The sequence below is a fragment of the Thrips palmi genome, unplaced genomic scaffold (assembly GCF_012932325.1).
Source record: "Thrips palmi isolate BJ-2018 unplaced genomic scaffold, TpBJ-2018v1 HiC_scaffold_2, whole genome shotgun sequence".
Taxonomy (NCBI): Eukaryota; Metazoa; Arthropoda; class Insecta; order Thysanoptera; family Thripidae; genus Thrips; species Thrips palmi.
The window spans coordinates 6062621-6083371 of record NW_023144629.1 but is presented as its reverse complement, the minus strand read 5'-3'; the positions used below and the strand labels follow the sequence as shown (position 1 = coordinate 6083371).

Below are 20751 nucleotides of genomic sequence, written 5' to 3'. Positions count from 1 at the left end.
GACAAAGATATGATCTGCTCACATATAAGGTAATTTTATGAACTGCAAATAGTGGCACTGTACATGTGCACTACATTCAGATTCACTTTCACCATTCTAGAGCAGTAAGCTAGAACGATAGAACGGCTGAATGACGGGTCTTACCTTATTTGTATGAATTTTAGCTCAAATACAGTGATTCACCAATGAATAAGTGGAACGTCGCCCGGTCTGTTGTTCAAAAGCCTAAGTGTTGAAAGCCTTTCCGGCTCAAGGGCTTTGGATTTGCGTACAACCTTGCTCAGTGACAGCAATCACCTAGGTTATTTGCCTCTTTCGTGGCACAAGTGACAGGCTTTACCATGGCACTCATGTTTCAAAGTGATGTTGTGCAGTATGTTTGCACCTGTGGCCAGCTCAAGCCCATTTCACTCATGTATTTCTGTAGACACTGTTTGAAGTTGAGATGTGGTTACTGCGTCTGTCATGAGGTGGGTGTCACTTCTGAAATCGACTTGTACTAAATGTTATCTATGTCATAGGTTTTTGGATTTATTTTTTTTCTAACATGTTTTTTTTCTTTCTTCAGGTTGACTCGCATTACTGTTCAAACTGCCTGGAGATACTCCCATCGGCTGAAGCCAGGTTGAAGAAACACAGGTGTCAAACATGCTTTGACTGCCCCAACTGTTTGAACACATTGGCAGTAAGAGCGACCACTGTATCTGTTCGAGACCCTGACGACCCAAACAAGGTTAATTCACTGAAAAAATACTATCATTCATGTTTCTTCTGTCGGTGGACCACAAGAGATGTAGGCTTGCCCGACCAAGCTGTCCAGACTGTTTGTAAGTTGTTTTATTATGTTATCTGGCCTCTATTTTGAAAATGTCATTCTTGTCCTTATTATCATATAAATTAATTTTTTCATTCAGCTGCCAACGGATGGTCACAGAAAGGAGAAAGCAACATTCAGCGCATTAATGTTTTGCTGGAGTATGTTCGATTGTTGGGAATGCAGGAAAGGCATGAACGGGAACAACGTGAAAAGAAATTCACTCCTAGGTCTAGACGTACTTTTACCCACCACCCAGTAGGTTTTATAATCCAAATGATTCTTCTTTGATTTTTAAAACTTGGTTTTGATAACACTCTTAATTATTTCTGTCATGTTTTCTCAAAGGGACTTACTGCTGCCCATGTCCGTAAACGAGCTGGACTGCCACCAGAACTACCAGCCCCTTCAACAATCAGAGACAACCTTGCGGAGTTCCAGCCTGCTGTCGCAAAGGAGGAAGTGGCATCCCTGCCCGAGAGTATCTTCACTGAAGAATTGGATATTGATCAAGGTAATTTTTGATGTAGTATTAAAATTTTTCTAAGGATTTTTATTTTTAAAAATGAATAGATAAAGAAGTAATTAAATTTTTGTCTGTTATCTAGTGACCACCTTGACACAGCGACTTGCTCAACCAGAAACTCAGCCTGAGAGCATTGTTGACCTCATTCCATCATGTAAACACCTGTGCACAAAGCGCTCTCAACGATGCAGAGGTTGTGAGCATAACGTCAGCAAACCAGATCTGAACCCATCATCTATCAAATTTAAAATTCAGCATGCTGCCAGGTAACTTTCAATGTCTTTCTTTTTTTTTTTAAAGAAATCTTGTTAACCCATTTTATTACTGGTAGTTAATTTAAAATAACTTGTTATTTTCAGTTTCCATGTGCCTGAGGTGCGTCTAGTGTCTGTTCAACCTCTGATTGGATCTAAAGAATGTGAAATAGTGATTGTGTTCAGCAACCCGTCACAGCAACCAACCACTATAAGCTTTATCACACTTGAGGAAGCTGAGGCAGAGGCTCAAGAGCACACTGAGGTCACCCCAGACACCTCAGTACCACAGGTACACCTATCTTTAAAGTCTATCCATCATTCACAATTGCAACTTTTGTCTCAGATATTGTATTTTTAATTTTGTTGTTTTGCTCTAGGGTGAAGCTCCCCCTTCTCTCTCATCCTTGACAAGATCCCCACCAGTGATGGAGGAACCCAGGCCTGTTAGTATCGCTGTGACGGGGGATGTCAACCTGCCAACTGCCGATGTGGAAATTGTTCTAGCCCCCAAAGATGATGCTGCTGAGTATGATGATTCCAGTGACACCCAACAATTCCATGATGACCCTCAGTAAGCTTTCAAAACAACATTCTCATGTATTTGTTATGTTTTCTGTTTTAATTAACATTTATTTTTTTGTAGGATTGTAGTTCATAGGAGGGCCAACAAGGCTTCTCTTCGCTTGACAGTTATCCCACACGCTGATAAAGCAGGGCAGAACTGTACAATTGGATTTGGGTTCCGGTATACATATATCAACCGTATTTCTACACCAGCCTCTGCATCATTTGAGCCTCAAAAGGTTCAACTCAGCTCCAGGACCTTCCTTAACTGTGGAAAAATAAAAGAGAGTCAGTGAGAGGAGAGAATCCTGAGGTTGAATCAGTTTCCATCTTTGTTAAATTATTGTTTCTAGTTAATTATTCCTTGCTTTTGCTGTTAAGTTATTGTGTTTAATTGATTATTCCTTGCTTTTGCTATTAATATTGTTGTTAGTTGATTTGGTAAATACTCTGTATTTTGCTAATGATAACTATTTTGTATTAATTTTATGTACCACAAGTAACCGTGTAATAAAAATTTTAAAAGGTCAGGACAAAAACGAGTCTCTGATTTTTAACCGTGAGCGCCACCCAAAAGCCACGCGATTGCGCCCACCGCTGTGACAAGTGGGAGGGGTTCTCCGTGGGGGTCTGCGTTTTGCTTGGGGCGGGGCGGCCGGGCCGAAAGGACCGAAATGAAACGGCGCGTCGTCGCGTCGCTTCGCTTCCTCGTTGCCTTGCTTTGCTTTCCACCGCGGCCGCGTCGAGCAGCGTCCGCAGCGTCGAGCCGGACCGGTCTCAGTGACGATACAGTGACGTGCCTCGTCCGGTAGTCATGGCAACCGGACCGCGGCGGCTGCGGAACGTGACCGAGCACGTGGTGCTCCTGGCACAACACCAACACGGCGAAGCGCGAAGCGGGGTTGCCTGTTGCTCGCAGAGCCCCTCGCGCCTCGAGTAGCCGTGCGCTGGTGTGTAAAGGAGTCGCACTGCCTCTCGCACCGCAACGGGTGCCGCTGGTACTTCCCTCGCCTCACCGCGGTCGCCCCCTGCTGCAGGACGAGCCAGCCAGGAGCAAGCCGGCCCGGCCCGGCCGCCCTGATGCAGTGTACGCGTCGCGAGCCTCGCCGGTCCCGTCAGACAGGTTTCCCCGCAGCATGCCATCCCGCGGGATGCCGTATCAACACCTGACTGCCATGCCGGGCCGGGACCCGCGCCAAAAACAGTCCGCTCGTCGCGTCGCCCGACTCGTCGCTTTCACTGTAAAACCGTTCCGGCCGCTCGTCATCGTGTCACCGTCGCCACCTACGCCGCAAATTTCATGCGACGCTTTGCGGCACCAACAGATCAGTTAGGATTTCCCGCTCGCGAGGTGCTTACGCGGGCGCGTATCGCGATCGCCTTCCCCTCCCCTCCTTTCCCCTGCAATCACCGGCCGCGGGAGGGGAGGGGAGGGGAGGGGAGGGGAGGGAGGGCCGTGGAGGGGAAGTGTTTATACCCGATCACTTCTGCCGGTGAGGGCATTCAGCAGCCGCACGCCGAGTTGAGTTGCCCAGCAGAGTTGTCCCGGAGCCCATCGCGGAAAAGCCTGCCTGTGCCATTCGCCGAGAGAAGACGAGAAGACAGCATCATGGACAAGATCCAAGCAGCTCTGCTCCTGTTCGGACTGTGCCTAGGTAGGTGTTTGTGTTTCGCTGCGTGTGACGGTGTGACCGGCGTCGGCGTCCTGGGTGCTTGTGTTGGTGTTCGGATGATCGAGGCAGGGCGGGTCGAAGCCAGTGCTTCATGGCCGCCGCCGACCGTGCAAAACGATGATTGCGCCCGGGTCTTTGAACTCGGCCTAACGAGGCAGGCGGTCGAACGGGGCGGCCGGGAGTGCAGTGCCGACGCGTCGCCGCGCATCGCTCCGTAAAGGAGGGCCGCTGACGGCGTCGTCCATGCAACATGCGACGCGAACCGCGCGTCGAAAAAAGAGAGGGTCCTATGCCGTGACCAGGATTCGAACCTGGGTTATCGCGGCCACAACGCGAGGTACTAACCACTATACGATCACGGCTGCGGCCCTCCTGGTGGGAGAGGCGGGGGAAAGGCGAGCACTTTGTTGACGGCGTGGGGCGCGCGGCACGCAGGCGCACTGCGCTCGCACTGCGCTGCGCGCCCGGAAGGCGGAACGCCGAAAGCCGCGGGGCGTAGCGGGGCGGGAGGGAAGTGCTTGGCTGGCTTGGCTGGGCCGGGCTGGAGTGAGTGCTGGAGCAGCCAGCGCAGCCGGTCGACTCGCGGTGCAATGTCTGCTGCGAACTTCCAAGTGGCGCGTTTCTGACTTTAGTCTCTTTTGACGCAGCGCTGGCCTACGCCGCACCTCAGCAGCAGCGTTGGTGGAACGGACGGCCGAGCCGCCAGCAGTGGCAGGACGGACAGGGCGGACTGGACCAACAACAACAACAACCACAGGACGGCGACAGACCGCGGCAGGAGTGGGGCTGGCCCGCGGAGCAGCAGCAACAGCAACAACAACAACAAGGTGGTGGCGCCCCGACGCCGCCCCCCGCCGACGGCGTCCTCACCGTCCTGCCCGCCAACTGCAACTGCCCCTCGCTGGACCAGTACAACCCCGTCTGCGGCTCGGACGGCAACACGTACCAGAACAAGGAGAAGCTGCGCTGCTTCGCGCTCTGCGGATCCAGTGAGTACGGCTGCCGTCGCTCTGTCTCTCTCGCACTCCTACGTGTGCGACAGAGACAGGGCGACGAAACGACTCGCATCGAACACGTGCTCTGTGGGGGTTGCCGACGTTCGGGGGCTTTGTTGGGTTGGACGGAGTTTACAGTACTCAGAGTCGAAGGCCGTCCGGAACCCGAGCCACCGCCGCCGCCGGGTTGCCGCTGCTGTTGGCATAGGAGGGCGTGGCGAGTCCTTGCCCCGCCCTTGAGTGTAGGTGTACTCTTAGGTGTACTCAGCGTGTTCCTCGCTCGTTTCCAGACGTGACCTACGTGCGCCTCGGAGTGTGCAAACGCCGCCAGGACGTCCCCACGTAGTTGCGTGGCGGCCAAACCGCCGAGTGACGCAGACGACGCGGACCTCGCCACCGCGACCACGTGTTTTGATTATCGTCTCGACTGACCAGTTATGATGACCGTATTATGTTTCCTGAGAGAGCGCTTTGAATGTATCCATTTTATTTATTGAATAACTTTACTGTGATTTTTTTGTAATGTGCTATTTTTATACCGCCAGTAAATGGTTGACTACGTATACAGTTTGTGTTGTTTTGCCTCCCTATGACCATCGTGGTGTCTTGAAGGAAAAGACAAACAGCTTGACTCTTTTCCATTTTTAATGAATTCCGAACATTTAAGTCCTAACCTACGATGAGAGTTGCAAACGGGCGAGGACAAGTACGCCCCTTCACAAACAAAACACACACAAACACACATGCGCCTCTCGCGCCCCGGGACGGGGTCGGAAGTGCGTTGGGTTGCCTACCGGCGAGGCGCAGTCTGCAGCCGATGCGCCCACCCGGTAGGCAACCCAACCGACTGCCGCCCCTGCACACTGATTCCGAGAGTCGTTCTCGTCGCTCTGTCTCTCTCGCATCGTACGGGAGACTCCATGAGTGCGAGAGAGGCGGAGCGACGAAAACGACTCTCGGAATCAGTCTGCAGCAGCGCAATAAATAATGATTCTGGAAGGCAGGGGTTCGCGACGTCCGCGCAGGTGGAGGTGCAGGCCTCCTCTTCTTGGCGTCCTCGGCGATCCATCCAGCCCCTCTAGGTGGGCGGGGGTACGGTGACGGTGCAGGCGCCACGGTGCTTCTGCCGGAGCGTATCTGGGGACACGAGCACGCGGAGTGAAGTGAAAGGCGTAAAAATACGAGTGACACGTCGTCCGTGGAACCGATCCAAGAAGACGCTAGGCGGTGGCGCCTTCTGAGGAATACCCGACAGGTCGGGCGGGGATTCGGCGACATGTACACAGTGACGGCGAGTCCTTTCGGGAAGGAGGCTGCACTTTCGCGGAGGGGGGATCCCCCGAGGCACGAGGCGCCGAATGTCGGGGCGTCTGCGTCAGTGTCTGTGCCGTGCCAACGACTCTACTCGCCATCGTGCATGACTCACAAAGCGCGCTGTACTACGACTCCCACTGCATCCTCGGGCTTGATTACTACCCGTGCCAAAATCCCGGAATGGACACCGCGTCGCCCCACGAGTGGTACTTCAGGCAGCACTTGCAGTGGAGGATCCAGAAGCCCTTGGGTGGCGGCAAAGTAGCACCTTTTGCCTCCCGACGGGGACGAATAATGGCGCCTACTCGTACTTACTGTTGCCGCAGATCTTGGCGCAGCGCAGCAGGGTGGGGTTGCCGTAGGTGGCGCCGTCCGTGCCGCACACGGGGTTGTACTCCTGCGTCGAGGTGCAGCCGCAGTCCGGCCGCGGCGTGGACGGCGGCCGCACCCCGCCGATGGCGATGGGGTTGGGCCTGGGCGTCGTGGTGGAGGCAGGCCGGGAGCCTGCGCAGCAGCGCGGACAACGAGTCATAAGCGATGCCGTCGGCGTGCGGCCATTCATTAATAAAGATGCGAGGAGGTGACGCTTGGACGCTTACCTGGCCTGTTGTTGTTGTTGCCCGGCCGGTTGTTGTTGTTTCCAGGGCGGTTGTTGTTGTTTCCAGGATTGTTGTTGTTTCCGGGGCCGTTGTTGTTGTTTCCGCCCCAGTTGTTCCCGGGGCCATTGTTATTGTTGTTTCCGCCCCAGTTGTTTCCGGGGCCATTGTTGTTGTTGTTTCCACCCCAATTGTTTCCGGGGCCGTTGTTGTTGGTTCCACCCCAGTTGTTGTTTCCAGGATTGTTGTTGTTTCCACCCCAATTGTTATTTCCGGGGTTGTTGTTGTTTCCACCCCAGTTGTTGCCGCCGCCTACGCCGTTCAGCCACGGGTTCTGGCCGAAGTTGATGTCCGAGCCACCACCCTGCTGCTGCAGTCCGTTACTTCCTCCTGCGGGATTGTTATTGTTGTTATTGTTGCTGCCGCCCCAGGGACCCCAGGGGTTGTTGGCCGCTACGCCCCCGTTGCCGAACCCGGGTCCCTGAGGCTGTCCAAACCCATTGCCAGGGAGCCCAGCAGTCCCAGGGCCGAACCCAGGGTTTGGAGGGCCGAGCCAACCGTCTGCAGGGCCGAACCCAGGGTTGCCAGCGCCGAACCCATCGTGGTCAGGGCCAGGCCCACCCCCGAAGCCGCCCCCGAAGCCGCCCCCGAAGCCGCCCCCGAAGCCGCCTTGCTTGGGGAGCCTGCGCTTGGGAGGAAAAAATATTCCGTCGGCCCGGCTTTGCGCGCTTTGCGGGGGAAGGGCGACGTGGTCGTCGAGGCCGTCATTACCGAGAGCGCTATCGTCGTCCTGCCACTCGGACGCGCCCCAGTACGTGGCAAAGCGGTTGTGGACGTTGCCGTCGAGGCCGTGGCCGTCCTGCCTCCGGGGGGCTCCTCTAGGGCCGCCAGAACCGCGGCTGCGCTGCGCCGCGGGGCTGCCGGTGGCGAACACTGCCAACAGAACCAAACGGGGGCGTCAGGGGACTAGAGACGGTCAGGGAGGCAGATGTTCAGCGAGACAACGTGGTGGATGTTGACGACCGCGAGCTGCTGCTGCCTCCGCGTGCCCCACGCCCCGAACCTCGGACCAAGCCCCGGGGCCCCCGGGCACCACCAGAGTCGCCCGGGGCGACACCAGCGACATCGCCAATCTCCTGTCGGTGGCCGAACCACTTTCGCGCGGGTGGCCGCGGTGGCGGTCTGCCGCTACCGGCCGCTGCATCATGGCATGGCCACGGCATCATGGCCAGGGCATCATGGCCGCACCGGTATGGTGCCTCGGAAATGGAAACCACTCCGGAAGACGCTCATCGACGCCATGACGCAGCCAGGACGCTGTAATGAGCGAATCACGAGCGAGTCTCGCCCAAAAAAACTGATTATCATTCCTTTCATCATTTTTCCACTCTTTTTTTTTCGCGAGTCGGGAAGGCAGAATGTGAGAACAGGAGCCGGCGACCCGTCTATGACCCCGGGGCGTGTGATTACGGGCCACGACTCTGCGGCCAGCGAGCCAAACCGAACCGAAGCGCGGAGAGAATACATGATCGAAGATCGACATCCACACGACAACAGGAGTGTTGTGACGGTTTTGACTCGGGAAGCGTTGCCGCGCGCTGCGCCCGTCGCCTAGACTGGCTGGGCCATGCCATGCCATGCGCGGGCTTTCCCAGACGGCGTCGCGACATCTTTTCATGGCCTAGCTGAATGGCGCGTCAAGTGGTGGCGTCTGCGGTCTGACGTCACCCTGGGCCCTGCCTTGCCCTGCCGGGGCGGCGAGAGCACCGGGGCTTGCCGAACGCCGAACTCCGGGTGCACTCGCCGCGTCGCTGCAAGGCATGGAGGAGGCCCCACTGTAAGGCGCCGGCCGCCTGAAGGACCATCACCCCGCCGCGCCCTCGGCGTCTACTTACGCGCTAGACACGCGACGACGGCCAGCAGCGCCATCGCCGCCCTCGCGATCAAGGTCGGCATGCCGGTGGAGGCTCGACTTGCACGCCGGTGAATGCGGTCCGGGAGGGAACGCGCCGGGGAGGGAACTGAAGACCAGTCCACTCACTCCACTCGACTCGACTCCAGTCCACACACGGCACGGCCGCGCGGCTGCGCCACCGCGCCACCTGAGGGGCCCAGGGGCCCCGCCCGCTACCGCCGTCCCGCCGTGTGCCGGCCGGTCCGTCCGCCGCGCGCCGCTCACCGGCCGGGGCCAGGAAGGCCGAGAAGGCGCGATGCGAGGACCGGTCGACCGGGCCTGTCCTCATGGTAATGACCAATGGCATGGTGGGGGTGGGGTGCACGGCCGGCGTGGCCGCGGGGAAGACCATCGCCTCGGAGGACACGGGCGAGATGACTTCGCTGTAGCCCAGATGCAGCTAGACAGCCCCAATAGTGTTCCCGTCAAATCCCGCAACTTCCTTATCACTCTATCGAGGCCCTGGTGGTGCATGCGAGGCATCCACTGTGGTGAAGCAACGTGATAAACCTAAATCAACTGAAAACGACAAGGACGCGTGGGGATTCCCTCGTCTGACCACATCGTGGTGGGTCTCTCGGCCCGAGTGTGTTTCAAAAGGGAAAAAAGGGAAGCGGACGAAAGCACAGTGTATAGTTCCAACCCTTTAATGCATAAGAATGTACAATAGATAACAAAGGTAATAATTACACTGACACGCACACACACAACACACAGCACTGGCAATTATATTGCCTTACATAGATTCCGCCTCAAATAAGGCAAATAACAGAAATTATCCAACAACCATAAACTATCTAACATTATGTTCAAGTTACAAGTACTACCATCGGGTAAGGTAGTAGCACAAAGGCACTGGGCGAGTCGAGAGCCCAGAACTACTAATGATATCACCACTCACACAAAGGAAACAATGCAAGGTACAACAGAATTCATTATTGCTTTCCCTACTTGTGATAGTAATTTTGTATTTTTTTTAGCATTTGGAACTTGCAAGGAAAGCTCTTTTCACTCAAATTTTATTTGTATTTAGGTTGTTTTCCTGATTAATAATGCTAAGGGAAGGGGTCTAGAATAGGAGACTTTCACAGAAGTTATCAAAAAACATAGCACAGATGTAAAGCAAGTGAGCTGGGATTTTAACTGAACAACATTCACTCTTTAATTAAATGTATCACATAAGTGGCTGTTCAGATAAAACCTTTGAGAAACAACAGGTAATTTCACTATTTCAATAAAACAAGAGAAAAAAAAAAGAGCTAAAACATTTTTTTTTCATTCAAACTTTTGGGTTGAATAAGGCAACAGAGTTGTTAGCATCCAAGAACCTCATACCCTGAGCAAATAAGAACAGAAACATCAGATATATTCACCCCATAGAATCAATCAAGCAAGCTAACCAAGTACAGCACCATCTTGCTCTACTGCATGAACTTGTGTGAGTTATGTTCACAGACATACGACAGTTCAAGTAATGTGTGGACCACTCCTTAGTTTTAGTTTGAAATATTGTGCACCTGCAAGTTTGAAAGCAAACATTTAGGAACAGTCTCTCATGTATGTAAAAGGAACACGACTTGATACAGTAGGTGATTACACCGATTCTCTAAACATCCGATTTGATAAGGATGAATTACAGAGTACAGTTTTAGATAGACAACACTGAACTCACTGGTCCATCTGGTCTCCAATTAGGTTATTATTTCGTCATTTTACAAGACAATATTATGCACACAAACCTAAATGTCTTACACTTTGTACATAAATATTAACAAGAGTAATAAAACATGAAAAATTAAGAACAATCAAGCAATTGCTGAAAAAGTGGCAAGGACGCCACAATTATGAACACTGAAATCATTATTATCAGCCTTGAGGTTTCAAGAAGGGACATGCTGGTTCACATGAGAATACAATGTTATTTTATTTTACTGGGAGGTCAGAGATCAGTAAGCATATTAAAGCTCTATACACCAAAATTAAAAATGTCTTCTGATCAGAGTCTTGAGACAAACAAATGCATGTGTCTAAAGAAACTTCATGAGACACCTTAGAAAGATTTATTAAGAAAAACTTACATAAAATGGACCCATGGAACCTACACTATCCCTAAACTGAATTATCCTTAAATACCATTCATACAGCCAAGGAAAAAAAATTGAAGGAAAATAAAAGAAGAAATATGGGTGGGCTACATTATAGTTGGCACGTTTTTAAAACAAAAGATATCTCAAAGTTTGAAGTGAATCCAGATCAAAGAAGCACATTTACTACCCTGCACATGCTTGGAAAAAAAAATCGTGGATTAAGAAGCTTTTGGAGCTGAGAATTGGGATAGGCGAAGTCCTTGGCACCATAATACAACGAAATGTGACCAAGTCATTCACAATTAGCCCAAAATTAAAATGGAGAGAACCATGCAGTTGGAATGGCACAGCAATAACACTTGCTAAGCTGAATTGCTATGTTACCCCAACATTTACTTTTCTAGCTCCAGCATTATTCTTACAGTTGTGCTGATATTCATAGTTCTGTAGAAATCATAAAATAAAATTTAAAAAAATAAAGCTACAACCGTTGGTAATTAAAACCACAACAACAAATTAAAATGGTCACGTCATGCCTGAAGCAAAGAGATATTTTGAATACAATACAGAATTGTTGTCCTAGAGAGGTGTTTTTGTTAAAATTACCTGTGTTCAAGAGATAATGCATGAAGACTTCTCTTGTACGTTGCCATTAGCCTTTTCAATCTCCAAAATAAGTGTGTGGAAAATCTCTCCGACAGACTGGAAACAAATCAGATAATTTAGAATTAACCAATGAATTCATTATTGAGCACGAAAATGTCTCCCTAAAGTTATACAAACCTCATTTTGTTTTGCAGATGTCTCTAGGAACCCAGCCTTCCAGGACTCAGCGAGCCTTTTCCCTTCTTCACAGCTAATCATTCTCTCCATATGCAAATCTGTCTTGTTTCCAACCAGAACAATTGGGAGACTGTTGCAGAACACAAAAACATCATTGTTTTAAGAGCCAATAACAAATACGAGCTGCAAGTCAAACTTTTGAAACATAATAAATTTTTAAAATACTTACTGTACTTTGCCAGTCATGTCCAGCAGTTTCTCATAGATAACTTGAACAACATCAAAGGACTTCTCTGAAGTTATTGAATATACAAGGACATACCCATGGATATCCATTGAGTACTGAGCAGGGAAAATTGAATATTCATCCTGACCTGCAGTATCTACAACCTTGACTTCATATTCTTGACTATTGACTTTCGTTGATTTGGTGAAAGCTATCAAATAAAATTGGTAAATTGATAAAAAAATACTTATTGGGGAGTTACCTGTAATCTTCTGTCAATAAACTATACTCACTATTTTCTATGGTTGGGTCATAAGAATCAACAAACTGCCCTTCAACAAACTGAATACTCAGTGATGATTTGCCTGCAAAGTAAAATAACCATGTTAAAGCTTGATGATTTATCAGCATCAGCTGAAAATGATACATCAGGAATAAGAATGAATTTATTTTAAAAGAGTGGGCACTCTGTGCTGGTGAAGCATCAGGTCAGAGAGCATGGTAGATTTATCGAATGTAAGGCAGAGGCCTCAGAAAAGGTTCAGTCAACAAATTGCTGAGGATGCAACTCGCTGAATCCGAAGGGCTCTTTGGGCATGCTACCATCTCGAAAACAACAACAATGCTTTTACAAAGCCCTCAGCACCACACCACCACGAAGGCCATCGAGAGCAACGCCATGACGGGGGCTGGGGGCTTAACGTCACAAAGCTCGCACCGAAATTAACGATCAGGAAAAAGAAAAACCGTGATGACAAGGTCAGAAATATAAACTGCGCAAATCTACATAGGCTTAGCGAGGCAACACATTTAACCTCCAACCACACCATGTTTCGAGGGCACTTTTAACTTACCCACGGAACGATAGCCCAAAATAGCGATTTTACGTTGCTTGGGGGGCATCTTGGTGGCAAAAATTAGTTGACACACAACAAAAGAAACTGCCAAATGAAGAAAATTGAGCTAAACACAAGCAACACAGCCCAAGAGCAGGAACCAATAACTGCCAATAACCACAACAGGGGGGAGGGGCGGAAGGGGGGTGTTTTGCCTCGTGGCCAACTTCGATACATCGAATGCACAGCGAGAGTGCGGGGGGTGGGGGAGGAAGGATGACTGCAGGCAGGTCGATAACAAAGATGGCGTGAAGAGGGGACACTTCGCTGGAATGTATCTGCTCTAGGCCGTTTTTCTGCGCGAAAACTGTCCGTTCGACTCTGTTTCTGCTCGTGTTCCCGGACGAGACTGTTGGCTGAGTGATATGCTTATGGGCGTCCACCACACCGCTGCTTGATCGACCGAAAATGACGTGAGTAGCGCTGCGCAAGCTGCGGGTCCCCTGGGCAGGCTTCCAGCAATGCCTACGTCTTGGGGCGATATCTGCTGCAACTGGAGCCCGCGGGCCGCGGGGGTCCGCCCCGACGTCGAAGGGCGGCCGTGGGGGCTTTGGCCAGAATCTGGGGGCATTGGGGTGTCTGTGAGGCCGCCAGGGACGCCCATCTCCGGAGCGCCGTCTGCTGTGGCTGTTGTTTGTTTCTGCAACTCCGCGGGGTCATGTCGTGTCGTCTGGACTTGTTTACGTCGCTGCAGCCCGCGGCGCAGGGCGGGCCCTGCCAGTGTTTTCTGGCGGCCCTGTCTCTGGTTTGGCGCGACGGGGCGCGTGGATGTCGCCGGGTTTGCGTCTGGTTTGTTGGGTTGAGGGTTTGGGGCGCGGCTGCGCGGCTGGGTCGGGGCCGGCTCGTTGAGGGTGGCCCCCTCCCCTTGGCCTGCTTGGTGGGTGGTGGCATGGTGTCCTCTGTGCACGGCCTCCCTGGTTGCAGTTGCAGTGTCGCTGCACCGGTAGGGCTAGGCCTGTCCTTGGCCTGAGGTGTGCCTAAGGAAAACATGGCCAGTGGGCAGGTGTGACACGCTCAATGGGGTGACTCATTGCGGGGTGGGGGGACAGGACAGGTGTGAGTTAGCGCTATGTGTTGAAAAGTCACGACAACTCGGACAGTGTTAGCACAGTTGGTCCTGCAGTGTTTCTGAAGATTACACAGCCCCATTTCTGGAATATATGTATTTTTCTGTTAAGAGATTGCTAATGCTCGATGTTATGTCTTTTTGCCCTCCAGTGAAGTCAGTATTTCTTCTGCAAGAGCGTCTGTGATGGTGTATGACGATGTCAACAAAAAGTGGATTCCCAGTGGAGGGACGTCTGGAATGTCGAAAGTGCACATTTACCACCATCAGATCCACAATACATTCAGAGTTGTCGGCCGTAAGCTGCAGGATCATGAGGTTAGTAATGTGCCAAATAAAATTTGCTATACACTTCTGATGTTCCTTGCCTCACCTCATTTAATTTCTTTGTTAGGTCGTAATAAATTGTGCCATTCTGAAAGGCCTGAAGTACAATCAAGCAACGCAAACTTTCCATCAATGGCGAGATAACAAACACGTTTATGGCCTCAACTTTAGCAGTAAAGAGGATGCAGATTCATTCGCGCGAGCTATGCTTCATGCCCTTGAGGTAGTTACTGTGCTTAATTTAAAAAAAAAAAATAAACATGTAGGTTTTGGTTTTGAATGAGGTTTAAGCTGTTTCCTGTTTACCAAATGATACTAGGTCCTAGCAAGTGGTGTCAATCGAAATCCGGCTCCTCCACCCGCACCACCGCAGCAATATGCTCAAAGCAATGGCCAATATGAAGATGATATGGGAGGTTATAGGTACTTTGGCTTTACATCACTGTCCTTTGTTAACAATCCTCCATAGTTTGAAGAAGAAAAAAATAATAATGTTTTTCTTTCTTAGATCAACTCAAAATATGGAACTTGAACGCCGCATGTCACAACAGTCACAGAGTAAGCACATAGCCTCCTGAAAAGCTGTTGCAGCCAAATGGAGCTGTCGTAATGTCTGTAACATTTTGGCTTGTTTTGTTTGTCTCCAGTGCTGAGCAGTCCGCAAGCAGCCACGCCCCCCGGACACCACCGCACCTCTTCCGCACCCCCAGCACCCCAGGCACCTCCCCTGAGCATCGCGCCGAGCATGGCGCCGTGCCCGCCCCCCGCCCCGCCCGCACCGCCAGCCGCACCAGCGCCCGCCCCCGCCCCTGCGCCCCCCATGATGGGTGGCCCCCCGCCCATGATGGGAGGCACTCCCCCCATGATGGGCACGCCCCCTATGATGGGGGGTGCTCCTCCACCCATGATGGGGGGTGGCGCGCCGCCCCCGCCCCCACCGCCCCCCAACATGTCCCGGTCCTCGAGTTCAGATGGCCAGGATGCCAGTTCGCTCGCAGCCCAACTTCAAAGTGCCCGCCTCAAGAGGGCAAATGCAAATGCTAACAAGGTGCCGTATTTTGTTTTTTGTTTTCTTTGCTACTATTATTTTGAGAGGTTTGTCATGAATTGTAAGAGACCTAATGTTACTGGTTTTTGTTTAGCAACCAGCAGAGAACAGTGGTTCAAGCACCAGCAGTGGTGGCAGCAACTACGGCACGTTAGGCAGGAGCCCCATGGGAATGGCGAGTATGATGGATGAAATGGCTAAGACTCTAGCTAGGAGACGTGCTGCTTGTGAAAAGAAGGAGCCTGACCCAGTGGTAAGCAATAGTACATGATGCTACTTTCATCCGTTTCACCTTTTAGAGACCTCACCCCATGGATGGATTTTATTACAGGACGATCAAGATAAGAAGCAGTGGGATAAAAATAGTGGTGGTAAACTTGCAAATGGTGGGGAGTCACCTAAACCAGGCCGTAAGCGCTTTGGCTCATCATCCGAAGAGAATCTAGTGCCTAAGGTCAACGGCCTTAATGGTGGTGATGCTAATGGAGGCTCTATAGGAGATTTGGACGCTCTCAAACAAGAGATCATTCGAGAGATGCGACAAGAAATGTCTCGATTGAAGCAGGACCTCATAAATGGTAAGTCAGTCTTTATGATTCCTTAAGTAATCAGTAAATAAAGTCTTGTGACAAAAACTTTTCTTGTATCTGACTGGTTTGTTCTTTTGCAGTGATCAAGCAAGAACTTGCGAGACGGTAATGGAGGTTGCCTTCTGGAAACCTTGCCTAGGCATTGACTGAGCCTCTTGCAGTTTTGTGTTGCTCTTAGGCCCATCTGTGGCATGTGAATGTTTTTATAAGTTTCATATTTAATATGAATTTGCATTGAGAAGTCTGTCTGAAACATTGTCTTCAATGTTAATATTGTATTGGGGTGCGAGTTCCAAACCTTATCAAATATTATACAGTATAGTATATCCTAATTGTATTGTGATTAATGATAAATATTGGTGGGAATACGTTGCTAGTTAATATGATAAAATAATTTCCTATTATCTGCTAGGAAAGCATTTACTTGTTTTATTGCTTGCTGGAGTGAAAGCCTGCCATATGGAATTCGGCCACATTTTATAGTGAATGAGGGTACATTGTTTACCTGTCATGTATAGACTGTGTTACATGGTTTGAGTGTTGCTGTGTTATCATTAGTACCTCTCATCCTGCTAAGATATTCGTTATATTTATGTATACATAGGATATATAAATGAATTGGAATGTATACTTATGTATACATATTTATAAATATACGAACACATATTTTATTTTTGTTTCTTAGTTTAATGTACTTTTCTAGCATTCCCTTGAGTGTTTTCAAGCTTTCTCTTTCACTCTTTTGCTGTTTTCATTTCTTGTCTTAAAAATTCTGTTTTGGGACCATGTCTATTATTTGGTGTCTACTTAGGTAACTGGTGTAACGAACTACTTTTTTAACTACTTAAATTTGGAGTCATAATAACAGAACTGGTATTCTGAAATTTTGTATTATTGAATCTTTGCCAGTAGCTTATGATTTATTGCTGCAGTTCGATTTCTGTTTGGGTTCTCCTTGCTTGTTATAATTTTGGTACCGGTGCCTGTTCCCTTGTGAGGTGTCTTGGAAAAGTATTGCATTACTTTGATTGTACCAGTTGTGGTTAATTTTGAAGAGTGGGCTTGATAGTGCTTGAGGGAATCAAGCTTGGTAAAGTGAAATACGTTCATACCTGCTTTATAATGTGCGTCATGATTCTTTCAATCTTTCATGCATATGTTCAATGAATGCCTTTGTATTGAACAAGCTCTTCCTATTTGTTTCTTACCTTACAGAAATTATATGTTGATATAAATATTATTTTATATTATTTATGCTTTGTAAAGTGTAGGAGTGAGTCACTTGAGGGGGGAAAGGAATTTTATTTGCAAGATCTGTTTATATTATTTATGGATGGTTATTTTTGCGCATTTGTTAATGATTTGTGTGTAAATAATCAGTGTCTACTTATGTGTAAATTCATTGGTAATTTCAATTTTAGTAGATATGGTGAGTGTTAAACCATGACATTGCCACAGTGAATGAGTTTTATACTATTGCTAGCATATTTAAAGACAATTGGAGATCATCTCGCTTTTTTTAATCAAAGTATGTGCCATTAGTTGTGGTGCATTGTAATAAACAATTCCTACTGTGTGAACAATGATTTTCTAGGATGCCGTAATTTTGTGGCTGTGGATTTTTTTTATCCGGAAAAGTAGTTGCCACTCTGAAATTTTAAAATCCTTAGTGAAATCTAGTGTAGGTTTGAGTTCTCTTCTTCTGTCCTGTGTTTGTACAACATTCTTTTCCTTGATTTGAACTGTTCCTCCTTTACTTTGATTCACTGACTTACAGTATTACCTCTTTGTCACATGCATTTTTTTTTATTAGGACTATGTGTAGGGTTATCAAACATAAAAGACTTGAATGTGTGCTTTGAATTGTGTTAACTGTGAGAGCAAACTGTACTTTATGAATCCTGTATGATTTCTAGCTTGTTTTCATGACTTAGTTGAAAGTGAGACAACCATGCATCTACAGAAAATACAGTAATGAGCTCCATGATATACCTAAGACTGTTTGTATTATGCTTTTCAAATGCTTGGATTTTCAAATAGTGTTCAGTGCTGTCTTCTGTTTGTTTCTTATAATTTTTAAAGGCATCCTCTACTTGCCGCCACTTAGTCTCAACCTTATTTTTCACCGCTGATCATTCCAGAATTTATTACAATGTAAATTGTCAGCTTGTTTGCAAATTGTTTTAGCTTTTGTCATCTTGCATGCAGTACCCTCGCTATTTCTCAAGAAAAGGCATTGTTTTACTCTGTATCTGTGATCCCTGCTTGCTTCCGCCAAATCTCTCAACATATATGAACAAATTTTCTTGTGTATGCCGTACTTTGTAGTAGCACATTCTGTACTTGCACATGACAGTCTATGGAGCTCTTCTGGCGGGACTCTGCTCTTGTGTGGCGTTTTGTGAAGAATCTAAAGGAAATGGCTTTGTGGAACCAAAACTCTCTTCCTCTCTAAGATATTTCTGTTGTTTTTAGCATTTATGCTAGAAATTGGTGACATGGAAATGAAAGGACTAAGTCTTCCCTTGGCTGTTGGCTAACTTCTTCCAAAGGTAATAGTGTTCAAGGTTGATAGTTTTGATAAATGTTTTATTATTTTTTAGAAATGGGTCTAGCTTATATTATTATCAAGGTTTTCTTTTCACCTGTATTCCATTGTAGTAAAGTTGCACTCTCTGTATGAGATTCTTCTGTGCTCGAAGTGGGTTAAGTGAACACATTTGCTGAGGCATGCACTATTATTGTAAATCACAGATTGAATTCATTCTATCTATGTCTGACAATAATGTGCAATGCTCTGCATTCTTTTCATTAAAAAGACACACAAGCTTAGCTGCACAGGGTCTGTCATTGTTATTTTGTCATCCAAGCGTGGTGGTTTACTTTCATTTTTGATCAGTTGTTTGCTCCAGCATTTTCTCCTTTTGAAGAAATTATTACTTGCTCAAGTGTATCTTTGATATTGTATGAAATATGCAATGCACAAATGACTTGTAGATACTTTTACTTGTATCTCATTGTTAATAATTAAATACAGTAGGATATAAAGGACCATTTTATGGAATTTGCATATTTCTTATTGTTGGCGGCTTTCTATAACCTTGTATGTTTCATCTGATTGTGGGGTGTCCCTCCTCGCCCCTTCCATATTATTGTTTTAGTTGAAAACCCATGTGAGCTCCATCCCTAAAAAATTGCATGCTTTCTTACTCAGTATTCTTCAACGGTTAAATTTTCCAACATGTTCATTACATTGACATTGTAATATATAATTGAGAGGACATTGAAAAGGCTATGTGGTCTATCAAATGTATGTTCTAATCCTCTAATGGGCACGGTAGTGTCATGTAGTCACCATTGTAAGATTTTCTTTAAGTGTGTTTCTAATCAAACCAAAGGTCTTTAAGCTCTGAGAAGGAGTGAAAAATGAATGAATATTTCCTCCTCCACATGTAAGATTTTGCTGATAAGAAAGAGCAGATGGTTACCAAGTGCATTCTGTTGTGTTTCATACCTGGGATTCTTAAATTATTTTCCTCCAAATATGAGTTTCTTTCACCACTAGTAATCTTATTGATATTACACAAAATTGTTGAGTCGATATGCACACCTCTTTGCCTCTAACTGGGAAAAACTCAATAGATATCTATTCTGTGTACTGATGCTTCTTATGCTCCAGTTGGATGGATTTTATTGATTTAATGTAGTCTTAAGTCTTTTCAACCAGTAGGGTTGCAAACAATGCAACTCTACTGGTGCTTTTTGCTCTATGCTAATCACTAGAGGAGTATGCTTATTTCAATAACAAGCACATAGTCAGTATGTTTAAGTTTAGTTTAGTAAGCATTCAATGGGTATTTTCTGTTCTAACTTAAATGGTTGCCACATCGTTTTCCTGTAATTTTCCCCTCTAGGGACTTTGGTAAAGCAGTGCAAACTAACTGACTGTACTGAAGCTCAAAGATGCAGCCCATTTGATCCCATGTTTTGTCAGATGCGACTTTGTTATTGAACCTTAGTAGAGCCATAGTCTGAAGAAGAGTGGACAAAAATTAGTAACACACACCCTTGTTTCTTTCTGTGTGCAGACGTACACATGGTGGTAATAGAACTTCTCTAGCATTTTCAAATTGACTATTTCATTAAAATCCTTTGCCATAACATGATTCTCTGAAAATAAATCCTGGTTTCTTGTTTTAGGTGTGTTTATGTGTGTGCGTATGTGTGATGAAGATGTCCCAACAGAATTGTCTTTAACACATGTGATTTATTTTGTAGCTAATTTCTTTTCTGTAAATATTTTTTATTGCAAATTTTCCTTTAGTATAATTTTTTGCACTGCTCTTTTCTGGTTTTAACTCAACAAGTGAACAAAGTCACTTTTTCATACACGCAAACATTTTGTGTTTTCATTTTCCAATACCTTGGGTAACTATACGAATAATATGGTTGCATCAATAAAAATGAAAAAAGTTTGTTTTTTTTTATCATACCATATCATGGTTAGTTAGGCTCCCTGTCATTTCTGTAATTTCTTAAACCCTTCAATGTGGTAGTGGTACTTTTCTGATCTCATTCCTGTCAACTTTTGATTTGTGAACCATTTCATTCTCCCATTGAACCAGTAAGTAATTAAAGTGTGTACATGTGTAAATGATGATGTACAAGTAGGATGTGAATACTACTCTACGCTGGACTCCTTTAACAGGCCAGCAGCACACGAATGTACCCTAATGTGGATGCCATATTTACTTTGTCATTTTGCATTGTATTTTCAATAAAGTGATTAAAGAGACTCGTGTTCTGGTCACTGCCTTCTCTGCCAGAGACCAAGAGGCTAACGCAACGCCGTGCGCCGTGAGCGACTTGCCAGAGTGACACAGGCTCAGGCACAGCCCCCTCCTGTCCTGTCCCTGGCCCGATGATTCAGAGAGCTAGTCCAGGCCGGATTCAAACCGAACGCCGTCGCGCTGCAGTGGCGTGGTCGCTGTCTCTCTCGCACTCACGCAACGCCCCACGAGTGCGAGAGAGACAG

At 47.6% G+C, this 20751-nt stretch overlaps 5 protein-coding genes and 1 non-coding gene across 12 annotated transcripts; 3 read left to right on the top strand and 3 right to left on the bottom strand.

Moving 5' to 3' along the window:
- The first annotated feature begins 83 nt into the window (after nucleotides 1–83).
- Nucleotides 84–2700, top strand: LOC117647583 (dynactin subunit 4). Its single transcript, XM_034389409.1, has 8 exons — nucleotides 84–470; nucleotides 569–827; nucleotides 915–1072; nucleotides 1163–1328; nucleotides 1423–1606; nucleotides 1700–1886; nucleotides 1975–2168; nucleotides 2241–2700. Exons 1-8 carry the CDS (start codon nucleotides 342–344, stop codon nucleotides 2455–2457), a joined length of 1494 nt encoding a protein of 497 aa, XP_034245300.1. The 5' UTR covers nucleotides 84–341; the 3' UTR covers nucleotides 2458–2700.
- Nucleotides 2701–3634: 934 nt separating this feature from the next.
- Nucleotides 3635–5392, top strand: LOC117647585 (mediator of RNA polymerase II transcription subunit 12-like). The gene is made up of 3 exons (XM_034389413.1): nucleotides 3635–3816; nucleotides 4482–4823; nucleotides 5120–5392. The coding sequence occupies exons 1-3, from the start codon at nucleotides 3771–3773 to the stop codon at nucleotides 5173–5175; spliced, it is 444 nt and encodes a 147-aa protein (XP_034245304.1). The 5' UTR covers nucleotides 3635–3770; the 3' UTR covers nucleotides 5176–5392.
- Trnah-gug lies at nucleotides 4125–4196 on the bottom strand. Its single transcript has one exon. It is a non-coding gene; the product is annotated as a tRNA-His (tRNA).
- Nucleotides 5393–5456: 64 nt separating the features above from the next.
- Nucleotides 5457–8854, bottom strand: LOC117647584 (N66 matrix protein-like). Of its 3 annotated transcripts, XR_004587836.1 has the most exons (6): nucleotides 8635–8853; nucleotides 7511–7672; nucleotides 6743–7129; nucleotides 6459–6647; nucleotides 5824–5966; nucleotides 5457–5699 (listed from the first exon to the last, which is right to left on the bottom strand). XR_004587836.1 is itself a non-coding variant. In XM_034389410.1 (5 exons), the coding sequence occupies exons 1-5, from the start codon at nucleotides 8693–8695 to the stop codon at nucleotides 5908–5910; spliced, it is 858 nt and encodes a 285-aa protein (XP_034245301.1). In that variant the 5' UTR covers nucleotides 8696–8853; the 3' UTR covers nucleotides 5720–5907. The 3 variants fall into 3 exon arrangements, 2 of the variants coding, with proteins under 2 accessions (XP_034245303.1, XP_034245301.1); XM_034389410.1 differs by lacking the exon at nucleotides 5457–5699 and having other exon boundaries at nucleotides 5720–5966; XM_034389412.1 differs by lacking the exons at nucleotides 5457–5699; nucleotides 7511–7672 and having other exon boundaries at nucleotides 5718–5966; nucleotides 8635–8854.
- A 470-nt stretch (nucleotides 8855–9324) lies between these two features.
- On the bottom strand, nucleotides 9325–12823 carry LOC117646802 (GTP-binding protein Rheb homolog). Of its 4 annotated transcripts, none has more exons than XM_034388021.1 (6): nucleotides 12508–12631; nucleotides 12083–12154; nucleotides 11793–12000; nucleotides 11564–11693; nucleotides 11387–11482; nucleotides 9325–11224 (listed from the first exon to the last, which is right to left on the bottom strand). In XM_034388021.1, the coding sequence occupies exons 1-5, from the start codon at nucleotides 12617–12619 to the stop codon at nucleotides 11393–11395; spliced, it is 612 nt and encodes a 203-aa protein (XP_034243912.1). In that variant the 5' UTR covers nucleotides 12620–12631; the 3' UTR covers nucleotides 9325–11224; nucleotides 11387–11392. The 4 variants fall into 4 exon arrangements, with proteins under 4 accessions (XP_034243912.1, XP_034243914.1, XP_034243915.1 ...); XM_034388023.1 differs by having other exon boundaries at nucleotides 9325–10210; XM_034388024.1 differs by lacking the exon at nucleotides 12508–12631 and adding an exon at nucleotides 12644–12823 and having other exon boundaries at nucleotides 9325–11482.
- A 73-nt stretch (nucleotides 12824–12896) lies between these two features.
- On the top strand, nucleotides 12897–20511 carry LOC117646801 (protein enabled). Of its 2 annotated transcripts, none has more exons than XM_034388019.1 (9): nucleotides 12897–13098; nucleotides 13904–14069; nucleotides 14146–14301; nucleotides 14398–14501; nucleotides 14587–14636; nucleotides 14726–15126; nucleotides 15221–15379; nucleotides 15458–15704; nucleotides 15797–15825. In XM_034388019.1, the coding sequence occupies exons 1-9, from the start codon at nucleotides 13094–13096 to the stop codon at nucleotides 15823–15825; spliced, it is 1317 nt and encodes a 438-aa protein (XP_034243910.1). In that variant the 5' UTR covers nucleotides 12897–13093. The 2 variants fall into 2 exon arrangements, with proteins under 2 accessions (XP_034243910.1, XP_034243909.1); XM_034388018.1 differs by lacking the exon at nucleotides 12897–13098 and adding an exon at nucleotides 13293–13474 and having other exon boundaries at nucleotides 15797–20511.
- Nucleotides 20512–20751: the final 240 nt, after the last annotated feature.

Coding starts and splice junctions, on each gene's coding strand:
- LOC117647583 (XM_034389409.1), top strand. CDS start 342: ATGGCACTCATGTTTCAAAGTGATGTTGTGCAGTATGTTTGCACCTGT. Junction 1,329..1,422: donor AGAATTGGATATTGATCAAG/GTAATTTTTGAT, acceptor TCTGTTATCTAG/TGACCACCTTGACACAGCGA. Junction 2,169..2,240: donor CAATTCCATGATGACCCTCA/GTAAGCTTTCAA, acceptor ATTTTTTTGTAG/GATTGTAGTTCATAGGAGGG.
- LOC117647585 (XM_034389413.1), top strand. CDS start 3,771: ATGGACAAGATCCAAGCAGCTCTGCTCCTGTTCGGACTGTGCCTAG. Junction 3,817..4,481: donor CCTGTTCGGACTGTGCCTAG/GTAGGTGTTTGT, acceptor CTTTTGACGCAG/CGCTGGCCTACGCCGCACCT. Junction 4,824..5,119: donor CTTCGCGCTCTGCGGATCCA/GTGAGTACGGCT, acceptor GCTCGTTTCCAG/ACGTGACCTACGTGCGCCTC.
- LOC117647584 (XM_034389410.1), bottom strand. CDS start 8,695: ATGCCGACCTTGATCGCGAGGGCGGCGATGGCGCTGCTGGCCGTCGTC. Junction 7,673..8,634: donor CGTCGTCGCGTGTCTAGCGC/GTAAGTAGACGC, acceptor TTCTGTTGGCAG/TGTTCGCCACCGGCAGCCCC. Junction 6,648..6,742: donor CAACAACAACAACAGGCCAG/GTAAGCGTCCAA, acceptor GCTGCTGCGCAG/GCTCCCGGCCTGCCTCCACC.
- LOC117646802 (XM_034388020.1), bottom strand. CDS start 12,619: ATGGTGTGGTTGGAGGTTAAATGTGTTGCCTCGCTAAGCCTATGTAGA. Junction 12,155..12,507: donor TTTCCTGATCGTTAATTTCG/GTGCGAGCTTTG, acceptor TTTACTTTGCAG/GCAAATCATCACTGAGTATT. Junction 11,483..11,563: donor CATCTGCAAAACAAAATGAG/GTTTGTATAACT, acceptor ATTTGTTTCCAG/TCTGTCGGAGAGATTTTCCA.
- LOC117646801 (XM_034388018.1), top strand. CDS start 13,344: ATGTCGTGTCGTCTGGACTTGTTTACGTCGCTGCAGCCCGCGGCGCAG. Junction 14,302..14,397: donor CTATGCTTCATGCCCTTGAG/GTAGTTACTGTG, acceptor AAATGATACTAG/GTCCTAGCAAGTGGTGTCAA. Junction 15,127..15,220: donor CAAATGCAAATGCTAACAAG/GTGCCGTATTTT, acceptor GTTTTTGTTTAG/CAACCAGCAGAGAACAGTGG.